This window comes from Centruroides sculpturatus, unplaced genomic scaffold (genome assembly GCF_000671375.1).
Source record: "Centruroides sculpturatus isolate CEXI.00-Female unplaced genomic scaffold, Cexi_2.0 scaffold361, whole genome shotgun sequence".
In the NCBI taxonomy this organism is placed as follows: Eukaryota; Metazoa; Arthropoda; class Arachnida; order Scorpiones; family Buthidae; genus Centruroides; species Centruroides sculpturatus.
In genome coordinates, this window is record NW_019385072.1 from 235656 (window position 1) to 261302 (window position 25647).

Sequence of the window (25647 nt, forward strand, 5' to 3'; positions counted from 1 at the left end):
TTTTCGTCGCGTTCGCGGCTTTTAAGTAATGCATAAACCTTCGAAACGCGAGGCCCTTCGGACCGCGAGGCATAGGCGGTGGCCCACGTCGTCCATGCCTTACACCGCCCTTAATCATAGAAATGATGTAATTTGAATATAAATTATTTATAAATACTTATGTCAAGTTATATTTTTATTACTACATAAAATATATTAAGAGTTTATGACCACTGTGCTGGGTGAGACGTTGTTGAAACAAAAAAAGTTATGCATTCCATCACGTACATAAACAGTGTCGTAATTCGCCAAGTGCAAATCAGCAAATTCGTAAATTTTTGTTTATTTTGAACAATCCGGATAATCGAAAATCCGGATAATGGAGGTCCGGATAATGGAGGTTCTACTGTATTAGTAAAATATATATAAATATAAATATGGTTTAGACTTATGAGGTACCGGTACAAGTTATAAGTTACGAACTATGAGTTACGAGCTATTTCCAACTTAGGAAAATAAAAGATTTTGGAATAACCTACAGTAGCATTGTTAATTGTTGTATGTCAGAAGCAGTTAACAAATTACATCAAAGAAAAGCAGTTCTTCAAAAACAAATCCTTTAAAAGAATTTTTATACTTTTTTTGTTTTAATTTATATTGTATTTAATGTATAATGTATTTTTAATTTTATGTAATTGTCATCTTTGTTTTTATATATATTTGTTAATTTTGGAGGTAGATATCAACTATCCTTTGAGAATTTTCTATTTACTTGTAAAAATAAATAAAAATATGTAACATGTGTAAATATGTTTGTTGATTACAAAATTGTTCTTTTAACTCATTTAACTTGTTTTAAAAAAATTTATTTAAATTTATTGGGTCAATAGAAAAGAGTGATGATTTTAATGAAGAAAACAATAAGAAATTTTGTATTTTGTCACCCAGTGTCCAGTGCCCAGTTAGCTTATCTGTCTCCCAGTTGACGATGTTTCTGTCCATTGGAAAGACTGACTGTCATATAGTACAGTAAATTAATAAAATATGGGGAGGAGGGGAAGGCAGAACATCTTAAAATGGCTATTCTTATTTTTGAAGTAATGATTGCCAGATATCACTAATGTGTGTAGTGTGTGGTGACTGCTGAGCTTATTGTACTGTGCATATATGCTCTCTTATTCTAGTTTTAATATTCTAGTTGACAAGTACAAGTAAAAATATAAGCCAAATTACTGTTTGTAAAATATCACACTGCAAATATTTTTAACAATATCGTCTATTTTTATCATGCATAGTTCAGCTAGTTTAAGGCAACTTTATGCAAGAGCTCATAAAGTTGCCTTCTGATTGTCTAAAACAATTTCCATTAAAAATAAAATAATTATTATCTAAAACAAATTCAACAAGTTGAGTTATCCAGTTATCACATCCTAAACCAGAGGTATCCAACTGTTTTGCTTCTCTGGGCCACATAGGAATATGTCATGGAGTTTTGGGCCACAAGTATATTAGTATATACTTGTGGACCAATCCTTAAATATACTTGTATATTTAAGGATTAACATGTCTAGATTATAGTAATAAGTATTAAATCTTTATCACGAAAAAGTATATTTTAAAAAATTATTTGATTTATATTGTCTCTCCCTTTGATTATATTTATACCAACCCTGAAAAATTCCTGGGATTTTTTGAGCAGTCAGGATTAGATTCAAGTACTCCTGAGCAGTAGGTTGCCATCTTAACTGCTCAGCTATCCAGTATAAGGGAGTGTTCATGAAAATAGCTTTTTGCATACTCTTATATGCCAACATGTCAATAAAAATGTAAATGGTAATATTCTCAGAAGTTTATAAACTTATTCAAGTAACTTTGGATCACTTTATTTCCATTTGTATAGTGTGGCAGTATGCCATTTTGTATATAGTAATTTAAGTATAGTTTTAGTCCTCTCTTTTGTTCTTTGTTTCTTCTTGCTTCCAGAACTTTCCTTTCTAACTCTTTTCCCTTGGGTGGAATGACCGATTCTTGGAACCACAGAAAACAATGAAAGAAAAGCGACCCTGAGGGTTGGTGAGAGAAGGGAAGAACATTCTTTGCCCCAGACCTCAAGATGGACAGACATCAAATGTGGTGCTCCAGGTTGCGAATGGCAGCAACTGGAAAATTTGAGAGAATTGGAGAAGTTGGATTTTATCGTAGTCACAATAAAAGATGTAACAACTAGATATGAAGAGAAACCTAGTGAAGATGACAATGATAGACTCTTCAGAGAAAGTTTAACATGGCATCCCACCCAAATTGTGAAGTCCAGCATTAACCCTGGGTATTTCACACTTTACTAAATCCTAATTTCCCAAATTCTCTACTTTTCCCTATCATCTTCTTTCTTCCCTTAGTTTTAAGCTAGCATATAAGTATTAGTTATAGGTTTACGGGTATTATTTGTATTTATTTGTCACAAACAGTATACAGTTTTATATGAATTCCATGTTATACCAGTCACTTAGAATTTACAAATAAGTGTTCCAGGCTGTGAATGGCTCACATATTTGTAAAATCTAAGTGACTTCTACAACATGGAATTCATATAAAACAGAATAATCAACAGTGTTATAGGGGGTCGACTGTATCTTTTGTCATTTCTGCCATTAATCATTATTAGAATCTATGTTGTAATTGTTGATTTTGGAGTTGGAATCCATAAAGAACTTGTTCATATACGCGGAATAAAATATTGTTGCTAAATATTCTTGTCACGTTTCTTTTGTCGACGTACATACATTTTGCATGAACATCACAATAGCATTTTTGGTGAAAAAGAGGTAAACACACAGGTATAATTAGGCCATATTGAGTATATACATGCCCAATAGGGCCTAAATGGTACTTTTTTTGTAAAAGCTTCACTGCATCCATGTAAATATTCTGAAATGTCTCATATTTTTAATCGCTGTTCAGAAATGTTTCCTCTTTAGAATCTGTTCATTACTTTTTCATTTTGAACTCTGTTAACAATTAGAAACAATTGAAAAGGTTAAGTGGGTCATTTTGGTACAATTACCTTCTGTTATATTAAATAGATACAATTTCATTTTGAAGATGAAATTTATCTTTTAAGATTGGAAAAATGCTAATTTGTTTGACCCAGTTAACAGACCATCTTCAGGCACAGACAGATGTAAGAGGAATGTCTAATACTAGAATTGATTTTGAATAATAAGAAAAAATGGATTTCAATACATTCATTTTTTGTCAGGTGTAAAAGCAGTACTTTCCAATTTTTGTCAAATATGTTTGGGGGAAATCTACTGATATTTAAATCTTTAAAAAGAAGCTCACAAGTATTCTAGTTTGGAAAATAATTCATGACAACAAAGCTCATTGTCCAGTTTGATATGCAATATTATCAATTGTGTAGATCAGGGGTGTCCAACCTTTTTGTTTCTCTGGACCATATAGGAAGATGTCATGGAGTTTTGGGCCACAAGTATATTATATATACTTGTGGACCAATCCTTAAGTATACAAGTATATTTAAGGATTAACATGTCTAGATTATAGTAATAAGTATTAAATCTTTATCACAAAAAAGTATNAGGACTTTTCACCAAACGCAACTGAAACCGGCAATGTAAGTAATATTCTTACTGCTATTGCTGTGTTCGGAAATGTTGAAATTAAGTCATTAGTAAAAAGATATTGTAATTGCCACCCCCTGGACATGCCGCCCGCGTGCGGTGCACGCCTTGCACGCCCGCTTACGGCGGGCCTGGTCCCAATACGGTAACGGACGAAGTCAGACATATCCGGGACAGACTCCCAAAAATTCCTAGGGTCGAAAAATCCCAGGAACTTTTGGGGATCATGCTCAAACACACGCTACAGTATGCAACAAGTCGACGCTGTATTGCGGTTTCGCTACGTTCAGTTAACATCACGTTCGATTTAATGCCATTTCACTAGCGAACGATCGGTGACGCTAAATCTATAATTTTATTTAAGTATATTAACGATAATTTATTTTCTATGCAGGATATTGGAGAAAGGTGCGGAGGAATTTGGAATATGTACGGCAAGTGTGGTCGGAATTTGAAATGCGTAAACCCTTCTAACCCTCTTACTACCTTCGATTATGCAAATGAATACGGAATATGTTTGCCAATTAGAGAATAGTTTGAATAAAATGAGATGCCAGTGACTAATTCATTACTGCATCAATAATTAATTAATGTCTTTGATGTTTCTTCCAAAAGATTTCATTAAGGGTTTTTTTTTTAGCATTTTATGGGAAAATATGAATATTACAATTTTTCTGGAGTTTAGACCTATATACTATATATATATACGCCACTATATTGAAGAATATAACGGATAAATTCAGTCGAAAAACGAGTATCGTAAATTCATAGCTTGTTTTTATTCTTTCCGCTCTGTGGGCAATAAGAGGGAACTTTTTTCCATATTAATCGTAGTTTCGGTGGATGGGCCAACAGGCGATGAGGGTCACACGACTACTGAAAATTTCCTGAGATGTTGCTCGCCCGATTCGGTCGCGTATCCCCAGGATGATAGCATGATGCCGAGGCATGAAAAGCATCAGCCTACTTCTCTTGGGAACCCCGAATTGAATCCGGGCGAATTCCCCAGAAATTTTTTAGTAGTAATTTGAACCGGACATGTCGCGTTTCGTCCTCATTGTGGGCCTGACCGAACCCACCATAGAGATGGAGAAAGGGACCTCTTAGTGCCGCGGGATGAGAAGAAGAAAAAAGTGGTTTTTTTTAATGAGATTATTAATTTAAAAGATGATGTTTTTAAGGAATAATTTAGCAAACTGACCAGTTTAAGTGCCCACAGTGGCTGAATGTGTAAAACCACTGAACACTGGTCATGGGTTCGAGCCTTTCGAACAGGCTTGCCTCGTAGAGTTTTTCCGGGTTTTCTTCACGTTAGTAACGTCTAAATAGGGGCCAGCTCTCGGCAGATCGCCCACGTGCAGCCAAATAAACCAAATCCCATTTTGACGTAATTGTGAGCAAACTGTGGTGTGCCCAAAGTGGGGCGCAAACTTTTACCATTTTAAATAAAGATATACGCAATTGTGTTTTTTAGATTTTACTGTTTATTTGCAGGAAAATTTATTCTTTCTGTTTTTACATTCCTCTTAATATTGAAATATTCTGTTCATACGAGTTGGAAGAGGAGCGAATATTGAAGCAGCTTTAAAAGCCACGCAAGTGAAAATTTTTCAGAACACCCCTGCCTTACATAACAAGTATAAAGAAATAATGGTTTGCATATGCTTAAAAACACTTTAAAAACAATTATTATTGCCTTACTGTCCTTCTTCAATTTCTTATTATATATTTGTTAACATGGACATTAATCATTAACAGGTCATTATACTGGTGTTAAGTATTTACACAAGAATTGAGGAAAAGTTCTTGTGTAAATACTTAACACCAGTATAATGACCTGTTAATGATTAATGTCCATGTTGACAAATACTGTATATAATAAAATAAAATAAAAACACTTTAAAAGCATTCTTAATTTTATTTTAAATTTATTTATAAGCGAATGAAGTGCGAAATAAATACATTTTAATTAATAATCTTGAATTTAGCGGCCAAAATTCAGAGATCAGGTTTCTATTCTCGAAATATAGTCTCTTATATTGGGTAGATTTGTTACTATACAAGCTGTTAAAGCAGATTTTGAAATGCGCATTTTTTCAGTTCGAGTCCATCGATCCTTTTTTATGTCGTAGCACTCCACATTAGAAATTGTTGAAGTGCCGTTGAAACCACTTAGAACATATATTAAATCTTCTAAAACCTACAAAAGAGAAAATTGTGTATCAATATATATACAAACCATGTACGCATATATGTACATTATATGCATAAATCAACTGAAAGAAAATGTACAGTACAGTACTTACAACAACGGCGAAATTGCTTCTAGGTGTTTTCATATCCGAAAGAGGATACCATTTTTTAGTTCTAGGATTGTATTTTTGTCCACTAGAAAGTCTAGAATTTCCGTCGAAACCTCCAAAAACGTACAGGATTCCGTTATGACTTGTGCATGAAACCCCGCTACGAAAGGTACTCATGAAGGAAATCACAGTCCATTGATTCGTTTCGGGATTGTAAAATTCGACCGAATTCAAGAAATCATGGCCATTATAACCACCCACAACATAGATGTATCCATCGAGATCTGTAGCACACGCATCACTTCTCTCGAAATTCATGGAAGCGATCATCTGCCACTTAAAGGGAGAAAGCAAAAAATGTAATTCTAAAGTTGGTGAAATTCTATAAAGTAAAAACTATTTTATTATATTTACTTGATTTGTGTCACAATTATATTTCTCCGCCGAGTTTAATCTGGCGATTCCGTCGAATCCGCCCAAGGCATAAATAATGTTGCCTGTAACGGCTACATTAACGTAACACCTAAAAATTATACAAGTACGGTACATAATGAAGATAATAGTAGTAGATAATAGTCTGTACATAACCTATGTTTTCTATGTTAAGAAAGTAAATATTAACCTTTCCGAATACATCGGAGCAACCTCCATCCATGTTGACACGGAAGTACAAAGCAGTAGCAAGTATTAAAGAACTCTGTACCATTGAAGCCACCTAAAATGTAGATTTTGTAATCTACAACTGCACATTTGTGGAACGCTCTTGGACTAACTTGATTTTTTGTGGGTAACTATGAAAGAATTAATTAAATTTCGTTTTAGTATTTTCTATATTATAAAATTATGACATTATTATCCTGAAATCTTTTACACAATTTACAGCAATACAAAATTTTGTTGTTTCTTTCTTAGGGAGTAAATAAATGAATCGTTTAAAACAGGAAGGCTCATTTAATCGTTACGTTAATTGTTAATTGTCTCAAACACAACTAAGGCATATTTAATGCTTTGCTTTTATAACAATTATACAGTAAACACTATAATTATATTACGTAAGCACTGTATTATTATTATACTGTATATGTAAACAATAGATACTCACAATCATCCAGCTATCCGTTTTAATGTCGTAGGTTTCGATTAGATTTATAGCGCTTTGGCCTTTCCAACCACCAATAGCGAAGACGACTCCATGTGGTAATCTGGGTGTCTTCTGCAATTCATATTTGATACAGTTTCCTTCCAGCATCTTCGCATCCAAATCAAATAAGCACCGGTTGGCTTCGATGATAACTGAGCGGCAGTTTGAATCGTTACAAACGTATTTGTTCAGTTTGACGTTTTCTAAAAAATAATCCGGATCTATCAATCCCAAGCGCACGTGCGGTATCAGTCTGCTAATGTACGTCGAACGGCCATTTTTATCGTGTTCGATCCAACGCAGAATCATTTCCCACACGAAATCTTCCACTTTGACGATCAGTTCCTCGTGACTTACGATCTCTATCACTTCGTCCACGGATAGTGTTAGATATTGCTCCTCTCTAGCGACTTTCGTAAAGTTGATTAATATAAATCTATTAAGGGAGGCGAAAACGTTATTGTGACCTGGTAACACTATAAGAATGCTTTAGAAAGAATTAATTAATATACGCACTTAAAAGCTTTCGCTTCCATCGCTCCGCAGTTGTATGACCTGAATAACTTCCATATGCCGATGCAGTTTCTTTTATTGATGTGATTAAGCAGAAAATCCCAGCAATTCTTTAACATTTTGGTGACTATAAATTTATGGGCCACCGAAATTAATTGGTGCACGTCGTTCATCGATATATCGTTGTTTCTCGTATAGGCGAATTGTATTATGTGCTGCAGCATCTTGGACGTTACGCGTGGAATTGTGATTTCTTTTCTTTGGATATTGTTAATCCGACTCGTGTATAACGCTTCGAAATACGGACTGCAGGTGACTAATACTATTCGATGAACATGAAATTCCCCTCCGTCTTCTGTCTTTAAGACAGAATCGCAAATTAAATCTTCGTTCATCATTTTCCATAAGACGTTCAGAGGGGATGAGTGTGGACAGTCCTGTCGTGCTTTATCAATTTCGGAAGACATTTGATTCGAGTTTTCCATGGATTACACTTTTTCTGGATAAAAGTTTCGAATTTATAATTCTCAAGAATAGAATAAAAGATGTTCCAACACCGAAATAAAAAAAGCCTTTTTAAGACCGCGATTATTAGAAAACAATAATGAGATAAGTTTATTATTTTCGTGTATTCCCGCGACTACTCCCGGAAAAAATCATGGGGTTTCTCGATCCGTTCGATTCCGGTCCTCAGAGCGGCGGCTACTATCCTAATACGTATCCTAAATGTTGTATAGGTGTTTGCGAGCGGCCGGATGGCCTAGCGGTCAAGGTGGCAGCCTACCGCTCTGGGGGACCCGGGCTCGAATCCGAACGGGCGAAAAATCCCCAGCAATTCTTCGGGGGGTGCTCCGTTCGGATATGTCGGGCCCCGTCTCTCACCACCCGGCAGCCCCATTGTTGGCCTGGCCGAACCAATAATGGGCTTGAAAAAAGAGGCCCTCTTAGTGCCCACAGGGCGGAAATAGTTAAAAGAAAAAAAAGGTGTTTGCGAAGAAATTCTAATTTTCGTTTTCTCGGGGATGCGCTTTTTATAGAGGAAGCGATATTACTGTTACATTACGCAGACTTAAGAAACGGAAATGACGTCACTAAAATTTGCGCTTATAAACGCGCTAATTAATTAATACTAGTTGCCAACCATCCTATATTTAACGGTATTGTCCTCCAGTTCTCTTTTTGAGTACAGTTTTATTGCGTGTTTTTGTTTAATTTTACTGTATTATCTCCGAAATATTGCCTTAATTGTCTCATTCTAAAGCAGTGATTCCTAACTGGGAATACGCGAAAAAAATTAATAATGGCGGATGTACTATAAGGCCAGGAACACACATGCGTGAAATTGTGTGGCAGAAAACGGAATCAGAAATTGCTTTCAGTTCAGTTTCTGTATTAAGCCTGGACTCCACATTACCTGAAAACAGAAACTCAGAAACAGAACTGAAACATATAGAGTTTTTGTTTGTTATGTTTTCATTTTAATTTGACTCCACTAGAAATGCGCCATCTGTTGGTCAGTTCTGTAATTGTCGTAGTCAAACACGGACGACGCTACGGATTTTGCAATGTTTTCTCTGCATTTATTAACAATGAAATTGTAAATAATCATTGAATTATTTACATTTTTTTAGTTAGAAAATACAGATATCTGTATTTTCTAACTTCTTCGATGAAGAATTCTAAATCTATTTGCTTCCTCATCGTTTTCTCTATACTTTCCGCCATTACGATGATCAAACAACATGTGACTAATGCACGTGATTACGCGTCACAAATCTTTGCGTTTTATTGGTTGCAGTACGACAGAAGCGCGGAACGAAAACGGAAAAGTTAAATAATTTTTAACTCCGCTTTCACTCTTGTTTCTGTCCAACTGAACGTTACAAAACTGAAAGTTTCGTCAGTTTGGCTTTCAGTTTTACGATTACGTCGCGGATTCCGGTAATGTGGAGTCCAGGCTTTACGCTTCTATGTCAGAACACACATACGTAAAAATTCTGGCCGAATAGGAAACGGCACTGCCACTAACAGTGTTACATTTTATTAATTTTTTTCTCTCATATATCTATCCCTTTGTACCTTCCATTTTTTTTCTCCGCTTCCTCTGCTATAATATAAAAAATTTAAATCAATAGGTTTTCAATAGGCTTGTATTCAGTATTCAAATAAAGAACATGTGATCGAAATACTACTACAATTGTGACAATTTCGAAAAATAAATGAAATAGAGAAGTTTATTAAATCCGTTCTACCATATCAGTGTCATGTATAAATACACTGTATTTAAACAATGTTTATGGATGGTTATAAATGCAAAATTTCAAATAACAGGTAGGTCTAGTAGAATTCATATACAGTATAGACCTAGTATTTCGATCACACTTTCTTTATTTGAATTCGAAATACAAGCCTATTGATTTAAATTTTTTATATTATAGCAGAGGAAGCGGAGAAAAAATGGAAGGTACAAAGGGATAGATATATGAGAGAAAAAAATTAATAAAATATAGCACTGTTAGTGGCAGTGGCGTTTCCTATTCGGCCAGAATTTTTACGCATGTGTGTTCTGACATAAAAGCGTAATACGGAAACTGAACTGAAAGCAGATGTCTGATTCAGTTTTCTGCCACACAATTTCACGCATTTGTGTTCCTGTCCTTATGTTTCAGCCAAAATTTCAGGAAAATTTTTACGCTTTCTGTTTTATGCTAGATTTTACTCCGAATTTTTACGCATGTGTTCCTGGCCTAAAAATATTTGGATTCTGCATTGAGGCCTTTGACGACGTCATGGCACTCAATGCTTAGTTTTAAATAAAAATATGTAAAAGTTTACAATTAATGCATCGCACGTTTTTTCTTAATTTTGTTTTCTTAGGAAATCTCGATTGTAAACATCTAAACTCTTAGAAATTTTTTAGGGGTGACCCATAGGAAAAGAGCTATAAACGAAAACGCTTGGGATTAAGGTGGCAGCCTACCGCTCTGGGGGATCCGGGATCGAAATTCGGACAGGTCGAAAAATTACCAAAAATTTTTCAGGGGTGGTACGTCCGGATATGTCGGACTCCATCCCTCACCATCCGGCCGCCCCATTGTGGGCCTGGCCAATTCTATAATGGGCTTGCAAAAAGACCCTTTTAGTGGCCACAGAGCGAAAAGACTTTTAAAAAAGTCTATGAGATCCAGATATTTTTATTTAATTTTTAGATATATATATTTTTTCACTGGAGTTGGCAACACTGAAAGTTATTCTCATCACGTCAGTGTTGCGCATGTCCTATCTTAGTCGAGTTCAAACTGCTAGTCGGCATTTTCCACTGGCGTCTAATTACAGAACGATTCCGTAACCATAGTTCTGTTTTTTACCACGAGATGTCGCTACTTTGTGACGTCAAGAAGCTGGACAAGCATAATTCTGTGTTGTAAATATAGCACAATTTAATAATAGTACTATTGTATCAGTTTTGTTCCTTGTCATTTATTTAACTAAATATCAAACTCAGCCGTTTTTAAAACACTTAATAAAACATTAAACACCTTCCATAGCTGAGAAATGTTTATTTAATAAAACACTAACATTTTCAGCCTCATGGAATAAACCATCCTCGGGTGTAAATGAGTTCGAACGTATTTTATTAAATAAACATTTCTCAGCGATAGATGTTTAATGTTTTATTAAGATTTTAATGTTTTATTATTTATTTATCCATAAACCTGGTTTTGGGTTTAAATAAAAGCTTTTTCATTATAATAAAATGCATATAAAAAATTATGAAATCGAACTCAAAGATTATATGTCTTTCAATAAAAAAAAAAAAAACATTCGTCCTCACAGTGATTCGATCTAGCGCTCCTGCAGTGATTGCAGTGCCCCTGGTGGTAACATTTGACTCTAGTTGATTTTAGCAACAAGTGAAGATAGGAAGTTGAAAGACCAGTTAATCTACCGACTCTTGGACGGGTCAAGGAATCCCGAGGAATTTTTGGGGGTGGTCCGTTCGTATATGTCGGGCCTGATTCCTCACCAGCCGTCACCCCATTGTGGGCCTGGCCGAACCCATAATGGGTCTGCTATAAAAGGTCCTCTTAGTGCCCACAAGGCAGAGAGTATTTAAAAAAAAAAAAAAAAACCTATTCCAACCATTCTAATTTCGAACGGCCAGAGTTAATCTATTAATATAATTTAATCTAATTTTAAAATAACATAATACTGAACTTAATTAAATTTAAATGACCTTCATAATGACATTTCGCAAAACCAAAATAGAAATTGTTCCACGTTGACAATTAAAAATTTCATTAGAAAAATTCACATTAAAAAAATTTATTTTTTGTTTATTTAGAAAAAAACAAATTTTACATTTCAAGCTGTGACAAAATTTATTTTAAATTATATATATTTCATTTTGTTTACTTCTATACACTTGCAAACACATAAATCCTCATTTATAGAAGAAAATTGAATATTATGTAGTAAATTTAACAATATAAAACTCAAATTAATGCAATTTTAAATGCTAAATATTTACAAAAGTGAAGTGGAATTAAAAAATGACAAACATTTTATTCCATTTAATTGGATTAAGTAAAAACAGTCGACAAAATTAAAATTTCATTTGCTTAAAAAAAAAAAAAAAGATTAATTCTAATGTCTAATGAATAGATATTAAATCGATTTAACTCTATGATATAAATTATGATGATGATAATTTGTCGATTGTAATTAATTTAATCCGACTTTTGCAATGTTTAATAACGACACAAGTCGTTAAATGTGTTCTTTGATAATTTCTGAAGTTTCAGGAACATCTTCAATGTATAATATACCTATATATAATAATACTTTAAAGTGGCATCACTCTCAATACTTGTATCTTGTCAATGGTCTATGATTTCTAAAATTTCTGAAAGAGAAAAAGTATATATTATATTATATATATATATTGTTGCGGAAACAAACAGCAACCAGTTGTTAGGAACACAAAGGGATATTTATTCACTCAGAGAACGTACAACTACTGCAGCTTGCAGTACGAGAACAAGAACTGCCCTCAAGCTGAGAGCTCACAGTTATATACTATGGAGACATGGCAGAAAAATGTAAATGCTAACAATCACCATGTGTTCTCAGACCAGGAGAATGTATACACAAAAAAACCCCGCATCAATGAGGCTCGAACCAGAGACCTTCGCTCGATAGGCGAAGACGCTAACCCCTGCACCATGAACAACACAGTGGGAAGAGCAAACCGTGGCAATATTATACAGTATATTACATAATATAGTATATATATCTTAATTATAAAACTACTTACTCATATTGACATTGCGGACCTCTAAAATTAATCCTACATCGGCATAGATTAGGAGCTATGCAGAGTCCACTGTTCTGACAGTGCGGTTGGCATATAGCTAAAATATAAAGTATATTACATAATATAGTATATATATCTTAATTATAAAACTACTTACTCATATTGACATTGCGGACCTCTAAAATTAATCCTACATCGGCATAGATTAGGAGCTATGCAGAGTCCACTGTTCTGACAGTGCGGTTGGCATATAGCTAAAATATAAATTATATATTACTAAGAGATTAATAACAATAGAAAAATTTTATATTTAAAAAAAAACAAATACCTGTTTCACATCGTGAGCCAGTGAATCCCTCCTCACAACTGCATTTATATGGTTCTATGCAAGTTCCGCCATTTAGACAAGGCAGAATACAAATTGCTAGTAAAATAGTATAATTTGTTGAAATTTTATTTTATAAAAACAAAAAACTATAACAATAAAAATAAATTTTAAAAAATTATTTGATTTATATTGTCTCTCCCTTTGATTATATTTATACCAACCCTTAAAAATTCCTGGGATTTTTTGAGCAGTCAGGATTAGATTCAAGTACTCCTGAGCAGTAGGTTGCCATCTTAACTGCTCAGCTATCCAGTATAAGGGAGTGTTCATGAAAATAGCTTTTTGCATACTCTTATATGCCAACATGTCAATAAAAATGTAAATGGTAATATTCTCAGAAGTTTATAAACTTATTCAAGTAACTTTGGATCACTTTATTTCCATTTGTATAGTGTGGCAGTATGCCATTTTGTATATAGTAATTTAAGTATAGTTTTAGTCCTCTCTTTTGTTCTTTGTTTCTTCTTGCTTCCAGAACTTTCCTTTCTAACTCTTTTCCCTTGGGTGGAATGACCGATTCTTGGAACCACAGAAAACAATGAAAGAAAAGCGACCCTGAGGGTTGGTGAGAGAAGGGAAGAACATTCTTTGCCCCAGACCTCAAGATGGACAGACATCAAATGTGGTGCTCCAGGTTGCGAATGGCAGCAACTGGAAAATTTGAGAGAATTGGAGAAGTTGGATTTTATCGTAGTTATAATAAAAGATGTAACAACTAGATATGAAGAGAAACCTAGTGAAGATGACAATGATAGACTCTTCAGAGAAAGTTTAACATGGCATCCCACCCAAATTGTGAAGTCCAGCATTAACCCTGGGTATTTCACACTTTACTAAATCCTAATTTCCCANTCAAAAAGTGCTCTTCCTCATTCACACATTTCCAAGTATTTGAAAATATTTTCTTTCCACTCAAAAATAAAATATATATAAAGGTTTACGGCTTTGTGAAACTTCTTTTTTTTTAGTTTATGCCATTGAAATAAATAAATAAAATTAAATTTAAAAGTTTGTCGATTTTGTTTACACGTTTATTGGGCAGCATTGAAACTTGCCTTGGACCGCAGGTTGGACACCCCTGGTGTAGATTAAACATTTGGGAGCAAGTGACAAATAGAAATGTGATCTTTCTGTTATGTAGGTTAGAAAAGTTTAATAAAAATGTTTATTTGTTATTTTTTTATATAATTCTTACAAGTGCATTATCAGACAATATATTTACCAACATATGGTATAAAATTAGAGAAATTTTAGCTACAAAGATCCCCAAACAATAATTATATATGCATTTTATTTTTACTTATAAACTAGATGTATGAAGAAATAAGAAATAGGGTAGGACAAAATAACAAATTAAAAATACAGACAATGAAGAAGAAAAATACTGTATTAATTTTCTGTGATATGAGAACATTTCAAGTGTCAAGTGCAGACCAAGAGTGAGGATTTAGCACTATGAATTCAATTAACACAAAAATCAAATAGACTACAAGTAGATCATTTAAATAACCTTATGAGAATTAAATTGAATTTAGCTAATAGTACAACAATAAATGTAGAACGCTGGCAAAGTAAGGACTTCAATAGAGAAGAGAAAAATTCTGAGAAAAATAAATAACTGTAAAGTGTGAATTTATTGTTAATATCATTTTTTGTTATTATGTTTGTTCCTACTTATAATTAAAACAATTTGTAAAAATAATGCACATATTTAATCTTGCGTGAAAATTGTTTGCTTGGATGCATTTCTGCACTGTGCAACTATAAAAAAATTAAAGGAAACATTGGTCGCTACTACTATATTTGTTTTATTTTGTTTTTGAATATCAAAAATTTAAGAACAAAAACTTTGTTTACCTTGTTGACAAAGTTCACCAGCAAATCCTGGAGGACAAGCACATATTCCTGGAGGAATACAATGCCCTCCATTCAAGCAAGGATGGGGACATAATGCTAAAAAACAATAATTAAATATTTCAATAAAAATAAAGCAATTATATAATATTTTAGAATTTGAAACTAAAATTATTTTTGTATGCAAATATAAATATGAAATAAAGCTTATAATGCCTTATTAGTCTCATATTTACATTTAAAACTACTATTAACATTCAGAAGCCTAAAATTTAGATCAGGTTGAATTGACAGAATAAGGTAAGGTAACATAGGCAACCTGTCAAGAAGGGGTACCTCCCAGGAGGCCGTTCTATTGAAAACTGCTCCTATACATGTGAAGAAATCCTGAAAAACTGGCATGATCCAAATCTGTGACAAATTACTAGCATTTAGTGATTTTATCCACTTGGTCACTGGTAGATAAAAGTATTTTGACTTCTGACATTAAAAGTAATTTGAAATGTAAATATGAAACATATATATATTATAATTGTGAAATTTACCTTGGCAATACGGTTCATCATTCCATTTACCATTTCCCTTACATGTAAGGACAACCTTTCCAGAAGATTTACTTCCAGGAGGACATTTAATAACAACCTTGTCATGATACATGTAGGACATTCCAAGAACAATTCCACCATTATTAATCTGTGGTCGTCCACAAGACACTTCTGTGTATACAAATTAATATTTAATATTTTGAATTAAAATTAAATAGTTTTAATTAAAAATTTTAAGACAAATGTTATATTTTTAAATTTTATTGACAGGGTATATGCTTCTTTTCTCTAGGAAAGTTTTTCTCAACCCAGATTATAAGACCATATCTTCACAGTTAATCTTAATTATGTATGAAACTTAGATAAATTCAAAATATTTCCATATTATTATTATTTTTTCATTAATATTCATTATTTCTAATAACTTACAAAACATTTTAAATACATGATTTACTTGAAGCTTTTTGTACTTTAAACTTTGTGTTTTTAAATCATGTAGTACAGTACATTGATAATTTAAGGACTTCATTCTGCGAGATGCATTCTGGGTCTAGACCAACCCAAAATGCATCTTGCAGAATGACTATTACAAAGATCTGATTTGTCCATTTGAGTGAAGTACGTTCCTGTATGATAAATCTTTTTAAATACATTTTAACTNAAACGATAATGTACCGGTTTCCCCTTCGCGATTCGGGCATGGGACCTATCACGTCCACTGCGATCACTTGCATCGGTTCGTTCGGGCGAGTTACCTCCTGGATCGGCGCCTTATGAGTAGTGCGATTGAATTTTTGACAAATTTCGCACCTGGTTATGAAATTTTTGATCTTCCTCTTCATATTAGGAAAGAAATACTTGCCCCTCATTTTCTTGAGGGTCTTTTCTGCACCGCTATGCCCGCCCATCTCATGGTAATGTTCAATTAGAGGTATCTGCATAGTGTCGCCAACACAAAGGCACTTAACAGGCTCACCTCTATAGTTTAGGCCATTTTTGATCAAGAGATTATTACTCACCTCAAAGTCCTGGAGGTTAGTGGGGGTGTTGCCAACTTCCCCTTTTAACAGAGTGTCGCGGATCTCAATTATCCGACTATCTAATTGTTGAGATGCAATCACTCGATCATTTACACTCCTGTTGTTGTTATCCTCAGGTGGGGATACGGAATTGATATTTACCTTGACTTCGGGTAGGATGGTTCGATCATCGTGAGTACGAGACAATGTGTCGGCCACCTTATTCTCTCCTCCCTTCACATGTACCATCTGAACATCATACCCGGTTATCTCGATGGCCCACCTCATGAGTCGCTGGTTATGGTTATTCATATCTCTGAGGAAAACTAAAGGTTTGTGGTCAGAGTACATGATTATTGGCCTACCTAGGATTAAGAAGCGGAAATGACGAAGGGCCAACACTAGTGTGAGGCATTCCTTCTCGATGATGGAATAGTTTAACTCGGCGCCATGTAACTTTTTACTAAAGAAACCAATAGGAGCGAGACAATCACCATACTTCTGGTGTAGGGCAGCCCCCACGGCCAGATCGGAAGCATCAGTATAGAGGTGAAAATCGGATGCGAAGTCCGGATGTCTCATCGTCGAGGGGGTGGTGACAGCCCTCTTTAACCTGGAAAAACTGTCCTCGCATTCCTTCGTCCATTTAAAGCGATGTCCTTTTTTCGTTAACTCTGTGAGTGGTAGGGATATGCTGGCAAAGTTTTCTATGAATGGCCGGTAGAAACCGAGGGCTCCAAGAAATGAACGTACTTGCCTCACCGTTCTAGAAGGTGGTATTTCAAGGAAAGCCTTTATGTTATCGGGATCCGGAGAGATTCCCTCATCACTAATTATGTGTCCTAGATAACGGACGGAAGTCACCGCAAATTTACATTTCGAAGGCCTTAGTACTAATTCCGCCTCTTTTATAAGGAGGAGCACTTCTCTTAACAACTCGATATGTTCCTTAATGTTCTTGGAAAAGAGGACGACATCATCCTGGAACACAAAACAGGATGTTCCTACATACTTGGAGAGGATTGAGTTCATTATGCTCTGAAAACAGCGCCCTGAGTTCTTGCCACCCTGGGGCATGCGACATAGTTGATACTTTCCCCAGGGGGTAGAGAAAGCAAATACTTTGCGGAGGTGGGGCAAAACCGGTATCTGGAAGTAGCCAGAATTTAAATCTAGGACAGAAAATATCTTCCCTCCCTTCAATTGCGCAAGGATGTCATCAATCCGCATCATAGGGAAGTCCTGGCCCTTAGTGACTTCGTTGACTTTCCTTAGGTCAAGTGTGAAACGGATTTCCCCATTGGTTTTTGGTACGATATGTATAGGGGAATTCCACTCAGAATTCGATGGCTCAATTATGCCGGCTTCCAAATATTGCTCAATTTTCTCCTTTAATTTTGGCAAGTACACATGTGGAATGCGGTATTGACGGGTATAGATGGGGTGATCAGTGCACAAGTCGAAGTTGTGAACGAATTTTTTCGTCCCCACCAACCCTTCCACGGTCTCGCGGAAGATATCAGACGAGTCACTAATAATATCATGTATCTTTATAGCCTGCTCGCTGGGTAAGTATGATAAGTCGACTTGTCCAATTGGGTCCAGTGAATTGGGGGTGTCGCACAATGACACAATCGTAACTGCCGAACTTCCCTTTGCCACAACAGCACCCCTTTTCATGATGTGCGCTATTTTAGTCAAGATTTCCGGGCAGGCACACAAGAAGTCCATGCCAAGGATGCCTTGATTCCCGACCAAAATCCCAGAGTCGACACCGATGAATTGCGTAGGAACGACCTTACTACCGAACTTCACTTTAAACAAAAAACTCCTGTCGCATCTCATGATGCCCCCAGATACCCCCTTGACCCTTACGTTGACCACATTGCATTGGTGGTCTGCACCCCCCAGAGACTCCAAATTCCTTTGGTTAATGAGGGACCTTTTGGCCCCGGTGTCAATTAACAAGCTCACAGTGCGCCCATTAATTTCACCAGAAATAATTGGGAGCTTGTGGTCGTTGATTTTGGGTTCCTCAGCCAGGTCGATGATCAATTCCGAGCCACTGATCTGGCTGCGACAGTGGCTCCCTTCGAGTTTAAATTTAACGGACAATTAGAGCACAGGTGGTCCTTGCTTTTGCAAATGAAACATTTCCGTTCGGGACCAGCCCTTTTGGTTTGTTCATTAGTGTCGTGCTTGTTTGGATTAACAGACAATCCCATGACTGCCTGCGAAAGCTTAGTAACGGTTTCCTCTAAACTAGCCAGTTTTGCTGATAGCTCGGCCATGTTAGTTGATTCCTTACTGGGATCTTCCGTCCCGTTAAACGGAGGCACGACTACGCCACCCACCTGAACTTCACGAAAACCGCACGATTGTTCGATCTTATACAATCTTTCCGCTACCTCGACCGCACTATCAAACGACTGAGGATCGCGTTCTAACAACTTCATCCTCAATTCCAGGGTGAGTCCTTGGACGAACTGGCTACGGAGCATCTCGTCCCTTAGCGTAGCCATATGAGGATTCGAACAAATCATTTTCTCGAACGCGATACATAAACGAACCTTGTACTCACCGACAGTTTCGCTGCGCCTTTGTCGTATACTAATAAAGTCCTTCAATGTATTTCCTTCACTCGTTGTAGGCTGATGGAGACTACATACAAGAGCCGTCTTTATTCGAACATAGTCCTTACCATAAACAGCCCGCAAGTCCATAAGTGATTTGAATGGTTCATTCTTCAGTCTCGATTGTGCCACCACCAAACGTGTTCCATTGTCCCATCCTGCGATGGACGACACTTCTTCCAGTATGTCGAAGAATTGCTCGATTGTAACACTATCCGTCGGTGAACTAGAGAACATTGGAATCATCCCTAGGTATCCCGTGACTACTGGGGTTCCATTTACCATATCCTGATGAATTGCTTGGGAAGTGGTGCTCGGTACAGGGATTGAACGATCGTCTGAAGGTTCCATACTCGTCATCTCCATTGTTACACGTGGCAATCCTGTCGTGGACGCCAATATGTGGAATCTGCGAATATCTGAGGTATGATATCCGCAGGGGTGAATGAAAAATGATTGCCACAAAAAGGAGGAGACCAGTACGATATATTATTTAACAAACTTTATGCACCAAATATATATTTATAATTGAATCACAATACGATAGGTCGGCTTAAGCCTGGCACGTGGCAGCTTACACAAAGCACAAAGGGTCTACACAAGACAATCGAAGGACACACCTTCACTGTTGCACGCCAGGAACCAGAATGAATGGTTTCCGGTTCCCCACTATATATAACTCCTCCACCACTCTCACCGTGCTGCCACACAAAAACCGCCCAAAACACAAATAAAACCGCGCGTACAGCAATCGCGACGATCGTTTACATTAATTACATTGACAAAATATATATATATATACACAATAGATTATAGATAAAAGAAAACAAATTTTTTTTTTTTTTTTTTTTACAGCAGAGATCGACAATATACACGCGGATGACAATATACAGATAGGTGTCATTTGGATTGTGAACTGATGAATCTACATATATAATGTTATGAAAGCTATGAGAAGTTATTTTCACTGTTAAATATCTTGATTTAGCATTACTAACTCACTACCTGGTGTTCATAAATGCAGGTCTATTGGGATAATTTGGGATTGTGAACAGGAGATTTGTTTTATTCTTTACATTCTTCATATTTTTCAGCAATGGAGGGTTTCATGTGATTGACTGGGAGCTCCTCTCCTACTGTAGTTGTTTGCAGGAGGTTAAAGCAGAAAGTGGATGAAGTTGACTGATGAATCTGCAATGATCTCAACAAAAGTAGCCTAAGCTTAAGGCTACTTTTGTTAGAAATGATTTAATATATTTGTTGATGCATCTAGTTTTAAATCACTTTCTTCTAGTGTACTGTACATTAAATAAATATGTAATGGAAAGAGAATATTACATATATGATCAAATTTTGGGCTGCAATTTTCAAATTGCAGACCTATAAATTCCCACAGGCATCCATCTGTCTGTCTTTCCTTAATCTTGTGAATGGAGTTAGATAGATGAAAGTCAAGACCAGATATGGAAAGCTTAGGGGCAGAAGGCCCTAATTAACTATAAATGAACTTCCTGTCTGGAACAGAACTCATGTAATTTGAATTCAAAAATTTTCTCCAGAATGGAGTTAGATATATGAATTGTCCCTGTACATCATACTTTTCCTGATAACAATTGTCATACAACTCTATCGTTATCAGTAGAGTATGATGTACAGGAACAAGACACTACTAAAATCAAGAGCATATATTTTTAATTAAATAAGTAAAAAGTATGATTAATTGTCTTTTATTTCTTTAGGTTTATATAATATTTTAGAATTTGAAACTAAAATTATTTTTGTATGCAAATATAAATATGAAATAAAGCTTATAATGCCTTANTTTGGGTTCCTCAGCCAGGTCGATGATCAATTCCGAGCCACTGATCTGGCTGCGACAGTGGCTCCCTTCGAGTTTAAATTTAACGGACAATTAGAGCACAGGTGGTCCTTGCTTTTGCAAATGAAACATTTCCGTTCGGGACCAGCCCTTTTGGTTTGTTCATTAGTGTCGTGCTTGTTTGGATTAACAGACAATCCCATGACTGCCTGCGAAAGCTTAGTAACGGTTTCCTCTAAACTAGCCAGTTTTGCTGATAGCTCGGCCATGTTAGTTGATTCCTTACTGGGATCTTCCGTCCCGTTAAACGGAGGCACGACTATGCCACCCACCTGTACTTTATGAAAACTGCACGATTGTTCGATCTTATACAATCTTTCCGCTACCTCGACCGCACTATCAAACGACTGAGGATCGCGTTCTAACAACTTCATCCTCAATTCCAGGGTGAGTCCTTGGACGAACTGGCTACGGAGCATCTCGTCCCTTAGCGTAGCCATATGAGGATTCGAACAAATCATTTTCTCGAACGCGATACATAAACGAACCTTGTACTCACCGACAGTTTCGCTGCGCCTTTGTCGTATACTAATAAAGTCCTTCAATGTATTTCCTTCACTCGTTGTAGGCCGATGGAGACTACATACAAGAGCCGTCTTTATTCGAACATAGTCCTTACCATAAACAGCCCGCAAGTCCATAAGTAACTTGAATGGTTCATTCTTCAGTCTCGATTGTGCCACCACCAAACGTGTTCCATTGTCCCATCCTGCGATGGACGACACTTCTTCCAGTATGTCAAAGAATTGCTCGATTGTAACACTATCCGTCGGTGAACTAGAGAACATTGGAATCATCCCTAGGTATCCCGTGACTACTGGGGTTCCATTTACCATATCCTGATGAATTGCTTGGGAAGTGGTGCTCGGTACAGGGATTGAACGATCGTCTGAAGGTTCCATACTCGTCATCTCCATTGTTACACGTGGCAATCCTGTCGTGGACGCCAATATGTGGAATCTGCGAATATCTGAGGTATGATATCCGCAGGGGTGAATGAAAAATGATTGCCACAAAAAGGAGGAGACCAGTACGATATATTATTTAACAAACTTTATGCACCAAATATATATTTATAATTGAATCACAATACGATAGGTCGGCTTAAGCCTGGCACGTGGCAGCTTACACAAAGCACAAAGGGTCTACACAAGACAATCGAAGGACACACCTTCACTGTTGCACGCCAGGAACCAGAATGAATGGTTTCCGGTTCCCCACTATATATAACTCCTCCACCACTCTCACCGTGCTGCCACACAAAAACCGCCCAAAACACAAATAAAACCGCGCGTACAGCAATCGCGACGATCGTTTACATTAATTACATTGACAAAATATATATATATATACACAATAGATTATAGATAAAAGAAAACAAATTTTTTTTTTTTTTTTTTTTACAGCAGAGATCGACAATATACACGCGGATGACAATATACAGATAGGTGTCATTTGGATTGTGAACTGATGAATCTACATATATAATGTTATGAAAGCTATGAGAAGTTATTTTCACTGTTAAATATCTTGATTTAGCATTACTAACTCACTACCTGGTGTTCATAAATGCAGGTCTATTGGGATAATTTGGGATTGTGAACAGGAGATTTGTTTTATTCTTTACATTCTTCATATTTTTCAGCAATGGAGGGTTTCATGTGATTGACTGGGAGCTCCTCTCCTACTGTAGTTGTTTGCAGGAGGTTAAAGCAGAAAGTGGATGAAGTTGACTGATGAATCTGCAATGATCTCAACAAAAGTAGCCTAAGCTTAAGGCTACTTTTGTTAGAAATGATTTAATATATTTGTTGATGCATCTAGTTTTAAATCACTTTCTTCTAGTGTACTGTACATTAAATAAATATGTAATGGAAAGAGAATATTACATATATGATCAAATTTTGGGCTGCAATTTTCAAATTGCAGACCTATAAATTCCCACAGGCATCCATCTGTCTGTCTTTCCTTAATCTTGTGAATGGAGTTAGATAGATGAAAGTCAAGACCAGATATGGAAAGCTTAGGGGCAGAAGGCCCTAATTAACTATAAATGAACTTCCTGTCTGGAACAGAACTCATGTAATTTGAATTCAAAAATTTTCTCCAGAATGGAGTTAGATATATGAATTGTCCCTGTACATCATACTTTTCCTGATAACAATTGTCATACAACTCTATCGTTATCAGTAGAGTATGATGTACAGGAACAAGACACTACTAAAATCAAGAGCATATATTTTTAATTAAATAAGTAAAAAGTATGATTAATTGTCTTTTATTTCTTTAGGTTTATATAATATTTTAGAATTTGAAACTAAAATTATTTTTGTATGCAAATATAAATATGAAATAAAGCTTATAATGCCTTATTAGTCTCATATTTACATTTAAAACTACTATTAACATTCAGAAGCCTAAAATTTAGATCAGGTTGAATTGACAGAATAAGGTAAGGTAACATAGGCAACCTGTCAAGAAGGGGTACCTCCCAGGAGGCCGTTCTATTGAAAACTGCTCCTATACATGTGAAGAAATCCTGAAAAACTGGCATGATCCAAATCTGTGACAAATTACTAGCATTTAGTGATTTTATCCACTTGGTCACTGGTAGATAAAAGTATTTTGACTTCTGACATTAAAAGTAATTTGAAATGTAAATATGAAACATATATATATTATAATTGTGAAATTTACCTTGGCAATACGGTTCATCATTCCATTTACCATTTCCCTTACATGTAAGGACAACCTTTCCAGAAGATTTACTTCCAGGAGGACATTTAATAACAACCTTGTCATGATACATGTAGGACATTCCAAGAACAATTCCACCATTATTAATCTGTGGTCGTCCACAAGACACTTCTGTGTATACAAATTAATATTTAATATTTTGAATTAAAATTAAATAGTTTTAATTAAAAATTTTAAGACAAATGTTATATTTTTAAATTTTATTGACAGGGTATATGCTTCTTTTCTCTAGGAAAGTTTTTCTCAACCCAGATTATAAGACCATATCTTCACAGTTAATCTTAATTATGTATGAAACTTAGATAAATTCAAAATATTTCCATATTATTATTATTTTTTCATTAATATTCATTATTTCTAATAACTTACAAAACATTTTAAATACATGATTTACTTGAAGCTTTTTGTACTTTAAACTTTGTGTTTTTAAATCATGTAGTACAATACATTGATAATTTAAGGACTTCATTCTGCGAGATGCATTCTGGGTCTAGACCAACCCAAAATGCATCTTGCAGAATGACTATTACAAAGATCTGATTTGTCCATTTGAGTGAAGTACGTTCCTGTATGATAAATCTTTTTAAATACATTTTAACTTAACGACAAACTAACTTGAACAGATTCCATTTGGCTGAGACCATGTTCCATTTTCCAGACACTTTATAGTCAGATCACCATCGGGTCTGTATCCTGCTTCGCAAACATGTGCTAGCTGATCTCCAAATGAAAACATTTCTTCATGTTTAATTATAACTGTTTTAGGGGGATAGTCGGTGGGAGGTGGACATGTTATTGCTACATCAGAAATTCAATTCAATTATACATGTCAAAAAATTCTTGATTTATTAACATATTAAGAATATATTAAGATTTTACCTGCACAGTGTGGAATTTCTGGTTTCCATAATCCATTTTCTTGACACTGGATGCTTTCGCTTCCAACCAAGTTATAGCCATTTTCGCAAGAGAACCAAATGCGATCGCCAACTATTGGCTGTCGGATTTCGACTTCCTTCCATAGATATCCATTACGTGGCTCATTTAATTCATTGCAATGGATTACTTTAAAAATATTATTAAATGTATCATTTTGTTGAAGACAATGTATATGTTTAAATCTATATATTTCATTAGTGTTCAAAAATTCAGTTAACATCAGATAAAAGGACTAATTATATTAAAATGTTTTCTACATTTTAATAAGTTTGATCCTTGTTTTATGCTAGGTCTATAAATTTTTTAAACTGAATTATTATAAATATTCTGTAGCAAACTGTACTTACTTTTACATTCTGGAATGTCTCCACCCCATTTTCCATCTGATTGACATTCTCTAGTATCTTTTCCAATTAATTTGTAACCTTTGTCACAACTATACAAAACAATACTTTGGAAAGTATATTCTTCACCTTTGACAATTCCGTGTTTAGGTGCAGGAGGCTTAGAACAGCTGATCGGCAAACAGTTGGGTATCCTGCCTATCCACTTGTTTTCCTCTGAACAACTAAGACTTTCTCCTCCGATATTTTCGTAACCAGGTAAACAGGTATAAGTGACATAACTTCCGACTTCATAATTATTTGAAAGTAAATTGATTGATTTGCTGTATTGAAAATACGGAGGTGGACCACAAAATATTTTTTCGCAATGGGTACTGGAAAATGTGTATATAAAA

At 35.5% G+C, this 25647-nt stretch overlaps 2 protein-coding genes and 1 pseudogene across 3 annotated transcripts in view; 1 reads left to right on the forward strand and 2 right to left on the reverse strand.

The window, feature by feature from the left end:
- Positions 1–4207, forward strand: part of LOC111634245 (venom protein 302-like) — a 6469-nt gene extending 2262 nt beyond the window's left edge. For both annotated transcript variants that reach the window (XM_023378973.1, XM_023378972.1), the window contains one exon: positions 4015–4207. In XM_023378973.1, coding sequence (XP_023234741.1) covers positions 4015–4155 — 141 coding nt within the window. In that variant the 3' untranslated portion in view covers positions 4156–4207. The remainder of the gene's footprint in view (positions 1–4014) is intronic.
- A 1366-nt stretch (positions 4208–5573) lies between these two features.
- Positions 5574–9999, reverse strand: LOC111634235 (annotated as a pseudogene).
- A 1924-nt stretch (positions 10000–11923) lies between these two features.
- LOC111634240 (sushi, von Willebrand factor type A, EGF and pentraxin domain-containing protein 1-like) overlaps positions 11924–25647 on the reverse strand; it is a 70366-nt gene continuing 56642 nt past the window's right edge. The window contains exons 22-29 of the mRNA XM_023378965.1: positions 25256–25626; positions 24849–25034; positions 24585–24767; positions 23910–24080; positions 15140–15235; positions 13223–13318; positions 13052–13148; positions 11924–12483 (exon numbers count right to left, since the gene is read on the reverse strand). Of these exons, the coding sequence (XP_023234733.1) occupies positions 12441–12483; positions 13052–13148; positions 13223–13318; positions 15140–15235; positions 23910–24080; positions 24585–24767; positions 24849–25034; positions 25256–25626 (1243 nt within the window). The 3' untranslated portion in view covers positions 11924–12440. The remainder of the gene's footprint in view (positions 12484–13051; positions 13149–13222; positions 13319–15139; positions 15236–23909; positions 24081–24584; positions 24768–24848; positions 25035–25255; positions 25627–25647) is intronic.